This window comes from Megalops cyprinoides, chromosome 11 (genome assembly GCF_013368585.1).
Source record: "Megalops cyprinoides isolate fMegCyp1 chromosome 11, fMegCyp1.pri, whole genome shotgun sequence".
NCBI classification, from domain to species: Eukaryota; Metazoa; Chordata; class Actinopteri; order Elopiformes; family Megalopidae; genus Megalops; species Megalops cyprinoides.
In genome coordinates, this window is record NC_050593.1 from 25,657,681 (window position 1) to 25,670,498 (window position 12,818).

General features: G+C 44.5%; 1 protein-coding gene across 2 annotated transcripts; it reads left to right on the plus strand.

Moving 5' to 3' along the window:
- The first annotated feature begins 769 nt into the window (after positions 1 to 769).
- LOC118785617 (norrin cystine knot growth factor NDP) lies at positions 770 to 11,815 on the plus strand. 2 transcript variants are annotated; one of them, XM_036540427.1, is made up of 3 exons: positions 770 to 839; positions 5,980 to 6,363; positions 10,984 to 11,815. In XM_036540427.1, exons 2-3 carry the CDS (start codon positions 6,172 to 6,174, stop codon positions 11,206 to 11,208), a joined length of 417 nt encoding a protein of 138 aa, XP_036396320.1. In that variant the 5' UTR covers positions 770 to 839; positions 5,980 to 6,171; the 3' UTR covers positions 11,209 to 11,815. The 2 variants fall into 2 exon arrangements, with proteins under 2 accessions (XP_036396320.1, XP_036396321.1); XM_036540428.1 differs by having other exon boundaries at positions 796 to 862.
- Positions 11,816 to 12,818: the final 1,003 nt, after the last annotated feature.

Below are 12,818 nucleotides of genomic sequence, written 5' to 3' on the forward strand. Positions count from 1 at the left end.
CTGTGTCTGCATAGCACAGAACCTCAGTGTCGCAATAATGCCCTCATGGGCACTGATCATTTACATTTGTTTAATTATATACATTTGCTATCTTTGCCATTTCAATGTGCTAAGCAAGGGTGCATGCCATAATTTTGAATATTAAATGATTTATTTGAATCAAAGGGGTATTGAAATAATGAGCTGTGAATTACTGAGGTCAACCCCTTTGAAAAAAAAAACACACACACAGAATCATAAAAGGCTACAAAAGCCTTCCACACTGAAGATGTCTTTTTAAAAAGTTGTTCATGAACCAGACTCAACAGCATCCCAACATGGGGACAACCTGCAACAGGAAGGCCAGCAGGCCAGCTAATTCTAAAAATGTTTTTATAGCTCTTACCTCATAATAGAGTGTTAGGCAAAGCACAACCAATCCCCGGTTGTTTTTGTGTGTGTGTGTATGTGTGTGTGTGTGTGATACTCCAGCCTTTTGATAGTGTATGACTGCTGTGTCCATATCTGACACCCATCCTAAAATCATTCAACAGCATACACTCTTTCTTCATCTAGCAATTCCTCTGTAAAAGAAAAGTGTGTGAGTGTCATGAAGGAGGGGCGAGGGAGCAGAGAGGGAGGCAGAGAGAAAGCAACAGCTCTCACACGACCGCAGTGTGTGTGTACATGTGTGAGAGAGAGAAAAGAAAGAGAGGGCGGCGGCGGGTGGGGGGTGGGGGTGGTGGTGGTGGTGGGGGGGTGGGGGGGGGAGCATAAAGTGAATTGTTGAAGAAATTCCTCATCATTTCACGGTGCTGCTGCTGTAGCTGGATTACTTCACGTCCACAGCCCAGGACAAGGTAGGGGCACTGCTTATCTAAAGGTGAGCCACATGTTGTGTCCTTTTCTAACAGGGTCACTAGCACTGTACCGTCACTGGAGACTGCTGTCAAATGTGTCTATTTGCGTGGCTTGTGATACGGCACGTGATTTGCGATTTCACCTCTGTCATTTATGATGAATTCAAAGAGCATTCATCAATGGAGGCTGAAAAAAGATTATATATTTCAGTGTTAACTGAGAAGTTTGCATTAGGTCCTTTGATGATTTTCCGATCCATGACACTATTAGTAATATTTTGGCACTTCAGATGTGTGTCAGTGCAGATTTCGCAATATATACATATTGAAAGTGTGAAATGTACTACGCTTTTGAGACAAAAAAATGCGAAGAGGGTTAAATATTATGCAAGAAAATCAAATACAAACACTAATTATATCTTGCCTGCTCAGAATTCTTACCACTAAAGATATCTTAGATGTATTAATCAGCATCAGACATGAGCTGACAGATAGTAATTAGGAGATGGGACTACAGGGAGCTCGACCCTGGGGCAGGTTAATGGTATGCAATGATGGTGTGTGTAACGCATTCTGCGGTAGGTAGAGCAGTAAGACAGACACTGAGTCCTCTCTTCAGACAGACTGAGCAGGGCTATTTTTCCCCTCAAACAACTCGCTCATACAGAGGGACAGCGCTGCAAAGGGATACCAGGTGAAGAATAGTGAGAAAAGGCAGTCCTGTGGTTGTTCTAAGAGGATGAGATGCTGCCTCTGAGAAATCTCACACCTCTCCGTACACAGGCAGTTTTGCAGAATCAGACTGCCTGAGCAGACAGACTGCTTCAGTTCATCCTGTATTGACCATTGCATCTTTAAAGGGGAGAGGTTCGACTGAGAAACTGGCAATATTCCACCAATTTGACATTATTTACACACAAAATTTTCTCACAAGAGATTATGGAGGTATCCTTCTCTGAACAGGTTAAAAATTGGGTGCTATGATAAAAATTGGGTGCCCAGGTGATGACAGACACATGCATTCTAACAAAATAAGACTATTTTTACACAAATTAAGTGAAAATGAAGAACAGAGGAAAATATATCCCACCAGACTGGCATATTTCAGTGAATGCATCATCAACAACTCCTTTTAAAGAGTAGCTGATGTGACAAGAAAGCTTAACAGAATTAAGTGACTGGATCCCTAATTACCGAAGGGAACAGGCTACCTGAGACACAGAAGACCTTTCACCCTCTGTGACAGCTCGAATGCCCTCTTTTCTCAGAAGCCCAAATTGTTCAGCTAACATTAGCTTAGCACTAACCGGTGTGGTGAGCTGCCATTGGCCACGGGCTGCCCTCAAATCCGTTCTGTTAGTTTTAGCTTTGTCGAGGGGGGATATATTTAGTGGTGGGGCTTATCCCTGCCGTGGTGTAGGCGCTGGTGGGTGGCATGTGCGGGGGGGAGGTTTTTGGGGGGTGGGGGGGGGTGGGGGGGTTGGGTGAGCGCGTGGCCCCTGTAGGAATCTGCCCTTTGGTTTATTAAAAACTGGTGCATCAGTGGGGCCCTGAAGGAACAGAAACAATGACATGTTCCCAAGGTCCTGGCACGGGAGGCACGGCGGTATGATGGTGTTATACTGGGCACATTCTCCATCAGCAGTGGTGTGCTAAGGGGTGGACTGCTTTCAACACAGTCACTTCAAACCAAGACCAGGGGCATCTTTCCCAGGCTACGCCTCTGATTCAGAGCCCATGTCGGATGCAGTTAACGCTGAGCTTTCAAATTTTTGAGCCTGTGGCCATTCAGAGCGGTGAGGAAAACTTTCTTTTAGGACAGAGGGATATGAAGTAAGAGTGGGACCGCAGACAATGGGAGGTCGGGCTGTGGATTCACTGTAGTGTATCTGTAGTCACATGCATTCCACTACCACTTTATAAGTCTGCTCCCCATCTGAGGCTCATCTCGTTTTGACCTCGACAAGACTCTTCCACAGTGAATAAGCCTGTTTTACAGTCCTTTGTGTAGAGCAGCCTATTTCTGCACACAAAACGAAGCCTAATCCCAAAACCAAAGCCCGACTTACTGTTATTCTGTGGTCGCTAATGATTTATGCATGGAGCCCCTGGCTAGGTGGGCAGCAGTGACATGAGGAGCTCCTTATTCTAATCGGAGTTGCACGGACGGCCCAGAGCTCTGACATGCGGCTGCTCTTGAATTTCAGGAATTTCACAGTCCTAATGACACAGACGGCTAGGCCCCTCTCCAGCCCCTTCCCCGCGTCTGGGGGGGATCAGGCATGATCAAAAAGCCCCCGGCTCTCTTTCCACAGTGGTTGTGTCAGGGGACGGAGCATTCCTGGGCCCGCGCCTGTCCCGCCGCGGCTACTGTAGTCGGGGGAGACTGCGGGGCGCATGTGCCCAGCCTGGGAGCTGCTCCGCTCCTCTGTCCTCTGGAACGTGACCGAGCGTCTGACACAAATGACAGCTTGTTTTATCGGTTGGTTGTTTCTCGGAGCTGAGACAAGTGAATTGCTTTCCACATTGTTGAGTTTTAATCAAAGATCAAAAGTGACTTTGGATTTTGTCTCACAATGCGGTCTCTATCTGATACATTATCCTAATGACAAGGGCGCGACTGGCTGAACAAGGCCATATAGAACCTTCATTCATTTTCTTTTCAATTACAAAAAACTGTCAATCTGATGTGACATACATAAAGATCATCTTAAATTCCAGACATTGGTCTTTATTACTAATATAGCTGTTAGTATAGCTAATATAGCTATAGTTTTACTCATAATTGCATTGAAATGAGCATTGGTTAGTGTTACTAGATTCAATTCCTGTGACTTCACATCTGCCACATGTTTCTCTTGTGGGCGTTTTGGCTCAGGCTGAAAATTTAACCTTGCCTGTGAAGATTAATTAAGAGATTGAACTATTTATTGAACCATTTAACTTCTCCCGGCTTAGATTACATTCAAATTCCAAAAGGGTGACTTGTACCTTTAAAAAAGGTCTGACAAACAAACCTTTGATTCTGTTATTTGCAAAAAATGGTAAAATTGGAAGAAGGAGTTGAAAGGACTCCAGGTGGGACAAAACAGGGGAGCGGTAAAATAAATATTCTGTATGTCATTAGTTCCACAACTGTGGCAGGGGTGCTGCTACAGACCCTTGGGGTGTTTCTGGGGGCATTGGAGGCCAGTTTCTAATCAGGACTTGTTTTCTTCATATGTTTATTAATCATTTGGTTTCAAAACAGGCCGCGTAAGCCTTTATATTTTCACATTCTCTCATGAATAGGTTTAAAATGTTTCAGTACAGTACCCTCGGTGCAGTTGGCATCTGTTTGTCACAGTGAGGCATGCTGGTATGGGTTTGGAGATCTGTAGCAGATCTGGATAAGGGTTTTGGAACCACTGCTGTGTGTTGTTATCTAAAATGCAACAGAACTGGACTGCCAAGTGTCTTTGAAGACACAGATGGCTCTGTAAATATGAAGATGCCATAGGTGATTTAGAGGAGGCAGTTAGGTGATCCAGAGATCTTTAGCCAGACGCCGCTCCCAGTAGCGGATGAGACAGTGAACACCGGCTAGGCTGGAGACCCCCAAATCTTGGTTTACTGGGGCTTTTCCTTGGTTCTTTCAACTCAGGTTCTGGGAATGGTCAGCTTATGGTTTAAACGGTGCTAGAAAACCTGTGAGACTGCTGCTACGCTTCCCCGCTTTGCGTCAGACCTGCTTCTTTCTGTCAGTTTTTACGTACATGTCTGCCATGTTGGATCTGGCTAGTCTTATGTTCGTGTCTTCTGTGTTAGGCTAGACATATCACTGGAAATCACAGCTATTTGGACTGCAGCTCTCCAGTATGAGGAGGAGCACCCATGGCCTCATCTGACCTGGCTGCTGTACGTGAGCTTGTGGTGATGTCACACGCTCTCCCCGTTTGTGTTTGTGCTGTACATAGAAACCCGCCAAGCACCTTACAGGGCGGGGTGTGGGGTAATGGGTGGGTGGGGGGATCTCCCCAATACAGTGTTATTACAGTATCATCTTTATCATTATAATCTCTCATCAGCTCTGGCTGCGAGCAGAGACGTTGTCAGTGCAGACATGCAGCCGGCGCTGAGCGTCGCCAGAGAGCTCCACAAGTCCGTGCATGACACTGACGCAATGGTGGCCGAGAGACACGCTCCATTACCGCATCACACATGACTGTTTTTGTTACTGTTGGTAAGCAACATTAAGACAACAAAAGATAAAATGCCTAGGATCCTAAGCATCCCCTTTAAATGTGGGCTGTAATGTCTGCTCGAACGAACCATGTAAGACGCTGCTTAAACACTGCAGGGAAATATTTATTTTAACAGGCAAATTGATACTTACATTTGTAACGCGAGGAATGCTGAAGTTAAATGATTCCCCCTCCAAAGAAAAACACCGGGGGAAAGTTTCAAATTAACCTCATGTTTTTGTGACTTTAGAACAAATTAGGGAATTTCAAGCAGATTTTCATAAAATTAAGAAAAATTATGAAGACAAGTTTTTACACAAGTCCGTTTATGATTTTTATAAACAATAATTTCCTCTCACTGAAACAGAGAGCTCCTTGGTCCAGGCTCCAGTTCCATTCAGGGGCCCAGAGCTGAAGCCTTTTCCTTCCAAGCCTCAAGAAAGCTTATTAGCAACCTTGTCTGAGTGTGGAAAAAATCTTCACACAAATACCATTTTCAGGGGGACAATAAAGTAAAGTATCATGTGGACAAAAGCATGATTATATAAATAAATATATACTCCGGCTGGCAGCTGATTTGCTATCATGTGAGAACTTGTTCGGAGACCTTTTTCGCTTAATGAAAAATTCATTCCTGGGGAAATGGGTTGCTCCAGGCTGTTTATTAATGTATTCGGTTTCTACCCCTGTGTAATAAAAGTGTTAGCGTTTTGCTTCGGGATTGTTAAACTAAAAGAGGAGAGGGCCGCGGGCATGCCTCCTGAGTCACGGCCCCACTTGTTTCCGGCTTGAGACACGGGGGCTGTCACATCAACTGACCACTTGTGCTGTTACTTACTATAGGTGAAATGTAGGAGGCTGAGATGACCTATCAGATATTTCTACACCCAGCCAATCTGACTTCATTCCCTTTGCAGAGACAGGCGGTGGGGGGGAGCCGGGAGAGATGGAGGCTTGTGCCGAGGGGAGCCCCAGCACCTTCTCATTCAACAGCATGACTTCCGGAGTTCAGAGGAGAGCTGCACGCCACCTTCTGTGAAGGGGGGGGCTGTCTTCCTCCTAGTTGAGTTGAGCGGAAAGGCTCTCAGCACACCCCAGTAAGAGCAAAAATGAGGACCTCTGGCCTCCTAAACCAACCTGGACTCATTTTGTTATTGGTCACTTGGCCCTTGCTGTCAATGCTGCAAGGTGCGACCAGTAAAGCCGAGAGTGGCCACCTCGGGGACACTGACCCAGACAGGTGCCTGAGGCACCACTTTGTGGAGACCATCACCCACCCCATCTACAAATGCAACTCCAAGGTAAGATGCTATCCTTTCCATTGACTTTCAACATGTCATCTCTGGTGGGAAGATTACCTTTGCTAAATTTATTTATGGGACTGTGCAGATTTTTATTACAGTGCCATGAACACTTCATGTTTTCTCCTTTGTGAGTATTTGTGAGTGTTGGCTTTCTCCCAGCAGCCAATTTTCTCTCCTGTGCTCTGCTCTGATTGGTTTAGTCTCTCCATATGACATAATGTTCTAATCGTAGAAGAGTGTAAATTGTACATGAAGAGAAAAACAACATTCTCTATTGTTTGTCCGCTGAGCCCTCACAATTTCAGACAAGAAGATTTGTATCTGGGCAGTGAATTTTGTTGATTTTGTGTCTGTGATTGAATGGATTCCACCGTATGCAAGCCCCGAGGGGACCAGTGGAACTCACATGCACTTCATGAGAAAAGGAAGTGTGGAAAAACAGTGCTTTTTACTACACAGAAAAACCCCAAACTGTGTAACATATTCATAGATACTCCACTGTGCTTTCTTTGGCTGTACTAAGCCGTTTTGTTATTTGTACTATTGTGGAGGAAATGCACTTCTACTAATGTGCTCAGATGATGAACGAACCCCTCCACACACCAAACCGCACAGCTAACCTGCTGGTGCCATGCTGCTCATTGAGATACACTAATGGCACAAGGGGTCACCCCCCCTGCAGGGAGGTGACCCACCCTCTTCCCTCAACCTGCCTTCCAACAAGCTGTTTAAATCAACAAGCCAAGTCTCCAGGCAGATTTGTATATATTTTTATCCGTTCGGCAGATCTCCTCCGAACAAAAGTTCACTTTATTTATTTAGACCACTGGTTCACGGTCTCTCCATGTGACCTCTACTACTTTATCCAATGGCACAATGGCAGATCATACAGAACACAACCTGACCGCAAGGTCCAAAGCACACGCCAAAAATAAGCCCCCTCCGAGAGCAGAAATGTCTGTGTTATGGCCCGCGTCCAGCGCTCCATAGTGTGGTGAAGCTAATTAATGTCCTTTGTTATCCAAATAATACCATGTGTCAGGCTGACTCACCGAAAGTCTGTAAGAATGAGGCCACTCTAAAAGGAGAACAAATGTGTCAGTGGAAGTGGAACTTGGCCCCAGTTCACCTGCAGCCCCTCAGAGGGGTGCTGTGTGTCCGTGTGGCGGCCGTGACCTCTGTTTTCCCAGACTCCCCCTCTCTCCCAGCTGGGGCTCATCAGCAGATAGCAGGCATTTGCTGGACTGTGTTTTCCCCCCCTCTCCCTGTCAACTGACTAGGAATTGGCAGAGGGAGGCCTCCCACCTAGCTAAGCCCCATTCCCCAAACATTACACACACGGCTATTTGGTGTCTGTTTCAATTATGGCGAACAACAACAAACATAACAACAGGAACCGGGCAGAGAAAGGGCTCATGCCCGTAACCGATGTCTTCCTCATGTACATGGCCAACAATGTGCCCGAGAAGACTTCTGCTGGGCTATCTGAGATTTCGCGTTAAAACGACTTTGACAGTTACTGTCATGAGAGCTTAACTTATTGTTCATTTTTGTGATGCTTTCATCTAAAGGATCTGCAAAACTCCCGCTGACAATTTGGGTTATTTTTTTGAACATTCCAGCTGAGGTACGATACTTAACTGTACAATAACACCACTCTACCGGGAATCTGAGTCCGCAGCCTCCCGGTTATTAGTCTGCAGTCCCAAACCTCACTTTACTGCTGTGCCAATAAGTACTCGGTTTAAAAAAGGCACTTTGTGTGGTTCAGTGAGGCAGTCGAACCTAGACTGAAAATTGTTTGTTAGGACATAATAAGCATTTACAAATGTGCCCTGACATTCACTGTGTGTGTGCTTGGTGCTAAGAAAGAAACTTTTCAACTGGGGACATTTTTCCAATGCTAATAGTCAGAAACTTAGAATGGATTCCAAAAACCAATTAGAAGCCCGTGTAAAATGTTAATTGTAAGGTAAACTACAGCCCTAGGTGACCTTCAAAGGGGTCCACCATATGGGATGTGTGCTTCAGGAACACTTGGGGCTTCCATACAAATCTCCATGCGTTGCCTTGCAATGAGGTCCACCTGCACAATGACTCTGTCCCATAAACCAAGGCCTAGGGGCTACATCTGCAGCCCAGCTGCTATCTCTTTGCCATGTTGCCATGGAAATCATTCTCTCCACCCACCCCACCCTTCCCCGTGCCACCACTGTCAGCTCCCTCCTGCAATCAGAGCAAGAGGCCCTTATCTTCTCTGAAGATGGACTACCCTTATCAAAGCCTAACATGTGCCAACAAATGCTAATACATACAACCAAAATTGTGAGGAACATGTTTGTAACACATGTCTAAGGGTTTGCGAAACATATGAACTACTGCATCTTCCATATCCACATTTTTACACATTTTACATTATGAGAAAGTTTGCTGTGTGGTTATATGTAGATTTATATTAGAAATATGTTAGAAATGTTAATGCATTATGTTGACATACGTTAACATTGTGTTCCTTCATTTTTGGATTTCGGACATGCTTATGTATATTAAACTTTTAAGGGCGCACATTGGTAGATGTCCCTGCCTCTTGCTTCTGTGGCTCCAACCTCTCAGACTCAGTGTTGGCTTCCTTAACAGATATGTCAATCACTCAGCCCCACCCATTCTGCCACCAGAGCCCAAGCAAAGAGGCAGACATGGAACCAGCACCAAGCAGACGGATGACAGACAGCATAACAGGAGAACATTTACAGGGGGAGCGAAAATCTGAGACCCATAGTCAGGCCGCTTTAAAATGTCTTATTCAAAGACTCTTTTGTGTCTGTCTGGGCTAATTACACATGTGGACAAGCTGGCCTTGTCTGGAGGGAAAAGACATTGGATATGAAAATGCAGTTTATATGTTTAAAATTACTCAAGTGGTTCTACTACATTATTAAGTCATTTGGACAGTGTCCATTTTTACTTTTCTATTTGTTTCTCAGTCCAATAAAACAGACATCATATACAGGGCTTTACACACTTACATAATTGAGTGTGTGTCAGAGAAAAGATGGATTTATCACAAAAGATCTTGATCTGAAGACATCACCGATCACAGCAAGTTTTTTTCTGTTTCCCTGTAAATGACAAGGGAGGGAGCCCAGGGAGAGTTCAGACCCTTGCGCTGTCTGCCCTTGAACATGGTCTTCCTGTCCCACAGTGTACCCTTGGCAGCAGGCCCAATGCGTGGGAGTCACACTCTCTCGAACGCCCACTCGGTTATTCCGAACACGGGCCTCGGCGAGCCGCTCTGTGTCTGCACGGCCGCCATATCGGCACAGGTGCAGGGCTGGAGGGTGGGGACCAGAGCTACACTTTGTTTCCCACCATCAAAGTTCAGCGGCATCTTATCTCACCGCTGCCCTTGGGGCAGGTTCACGCCAGGGACATGGGAAGTGCTGTCTGCCATGCTCTGTGGGAACACTGTGCTCGACATTTAGACCTCCACACGTTCATCTACAGCAGGTCTGCTCAGGACAAAGCCCCTGCTAGAGTGCCACAGTCAGTCTTTCAGTCCCTTTCCTTGTGAAATACAGACACACTCAGAGCTGGTTTGGGAATCCACAAAGATGAAAGTCTACAGACGTTGCGGCCTTCCAAGACGGTGGTCATGTTGCCTTGATTTATGGAGCAGAACACACAGACAATCTGACACTAAAATCTTTTTCATTTTAGATGTTCATAAGTTTTTCAAGAATAAAATGTGCAGAATTAATTTACAAATCTATTTTTGTTGGCTGCCTGTACTATGTAGTGCAATGGCAGTGACATCTGAAGCGCAGTGGGAAGTATATAGCTGTGATAATTGGAACAAAGCACAGTCTTACTATAACAAATGTGATGGGATTAAAGCCAAGGATATATAGAGTATCCAGCTTTTTTTAGCATCCACAGGACTATAGATGGGATCGACAGACCAGCAGCAGCTGAATGTTACAGACACTGAGGGCTGTTGAAGAGCAGATCTACTTTACTAAAAGTACTAAAAGGGCAGAAAACCAAATATTAGCTGACAGTTTTTTTTTTATCCTGCTTTCATTGACAGAGTGCTATTGGGGGCTATTACATGTAAAAAGACATTTGTTTATTCATATATTTATGTATTTATTTTATTGTTTATAGATTCTTTTTTTACTATTTAGGCATTTGTTCCATCAGGTAATAGAATTTTCATTTAATTAATTAACTATTTGATTTATTACAATTTGAAAAGATTCATCTTCTACATGTTAAAATTTAATCTAAAATGCATCCCTCTTTTTTACTGCTGCAATATATACCAGTATGTATTTAAAAAATATATGTTTTAATATGTATTATTGCCCCTCACATATGTAACTACAAACACATACAGTATGTATTGTAAAATGACTTGTACAATGCGATTGTAAAATGACATACACAAGAGCGGTAATTAGCAATAACCATCTGCAATACATGCCATATGTTTTGACATATATTACAAATAATTTGGGGCATTTCATGTCGAACCATGCATAGACACTAACTATCCAACATTCTTGTGAGGGACTGTCTGAAGGCTGGTTCACGGGCCTGTCATTTTCTGGTCCCCAGATGGTCCTGCTGGCTCGCTGTGAGGGCCACTGTGGCCACACGTCCCGCTCAGACCCCCTGGTCTCCTTCAGCTCCGTCCTGAAGCAGCCCTTCAAGAGCACCTGCTTCTGCTGCCGGCCGCACACCTCCAAACTGAAGGCCGTGCGGCTCCGCTGCTCCGGCGGAACCCGCATCACCGCCACCTACCGCTACATCCTGGCGTGCAGCTGCGAGGAGTGCAGCTGAGGGAGGGGGGCGTGTGGCTCCGTCCCGCAGCACTGACCTTGGATCAGTTTCGGTTTTGGTTGGGTGTTAACGTTTAAGACCCCGTCCGTGGCAGGAAGAGGCGAAACTGGATCAGGAGCCCTGAAGAACCATTTCCTGTCACTCAAGCTCTCATGTCATACAACAAAGCCATCTCTTCCGTAATCCTGGTTAATAAAAGGACACAAACTCCTCTAAAACATGTGTGGATTTATGGAGGACGTAACCTCTCTACCAGCCTCTTAATATTTAATATCTATGTCCACTTTCTTTTATTTGTATCGGTAAAACATTATAAATGTCAGCTACAGTGTTGCAAAGTAAAAACTTTGAGAGCATGTCATGCCCAACCATTGTCCAAGGTATTTCTCCAGTCGAAGATGGGGCCAACAGGGTGCCTTTGTGCCTGAGACTCCGAGGAGCAGCACCATGAGGCTGTGCAGGAAGGACCTGGACTCCAAGTGCATCATGGGTAAAGTAAACCATCTGCAGAGCCAGGTATGGCTTAGGTGGGACAAGCTGGAGCTCCAGGCAGAACACGTGGATGGTGTAATACCTTGAAAGCATATTTCATCAATTACAGCTATTATTATTATTACTGGCATTATTGTTATTATTATCATGGTTAATATTATCGTTGCTATTTTGTTACTGTTGCAGTTATCATTTCTTAATGAAGGGGGTGTTTGCAGGACTCTAATCCAGAGAGCCATCCCATCCCTAAGAGGAGAAAGCAGTGCAGGTCAATCAGAGAACACCGTGATAAGTTGAGAGTTATCGGGGACAAGCTGGAGAGACTACACTTTACACTTTCACCCTCTGATTTCAGCTACAGTATCTATAGTTCACATTTGTGCTCTGGAAAACCATATGAGTAAATGAATCTGTAACAGGGGGGAAAAAAACTGTCAGAGGAGTTCAATACAAGGTGACACCCAGAACAGGTACATACAGTACAGGTACAGCACAAGAAATAACATTTAGGCACAGCACACTCCGTGAGCTGATGAAGGTCCATAAGAATTAAGTTTGATATGGATATCCTGAGAAAATACAGCACAGCTGGCTCACTGCTTTGACATTATACTGAAAGCCTGATAGTTTAGGATGCCAAACACATCCTCTGTGATAATCTTTGCTCCGCTCTGCTTACTCCATCTGAAATTTTCACAACAGAATTCTGTCTGCTTGTAGAACATGTTGTAATCTGGAACACAACATGCAGCATTGTGGTAAAAAAAAAATGTGAATCTAATAAATACTCTCCTTTTGTTTCTAAAGATTGAGTGCATTGTGTCAGCTGTCTAGTTAAACATACTCTGATTCCTTAACACAATGTGGCTTTGGGAGGGGGTATAATTTAGTCATCGTCTAATTTGAAAGCTTCACAGAGAATTTGCATAATGCCTGTCAGTTGGATGTGACAATGGAAAAGGCTTCTGTTTTTATGAATTTCTTAAAATGTGCTGAAGTGGTTTGCTCCGTATTTGCTGTTGGTGATTTTCCATTAAAGTGATACCAAATTTTAGACACAAATTATAAATTCATTACATGTATTCTTACCTCGAATATAATGAAACTATTATCATGTT

Bases quoted from the DNA above. Each gene is read 5' to 3' on its own strand.
- LOC118785617 (XM_036540427.1), top strand. From the start codon at position 6,172: ATGAGGACCTCTGGCCTCCTAAACCAACCTGGACTCATTTTGTTATTG. The intron at 6,364-10,983 runs GTAAGATGCTAT...TCTGGTCCCCAG, and splicing joins TCTACAAATGCAACTCCAAG to ATGGTCCTGCTGGCTCGCTG.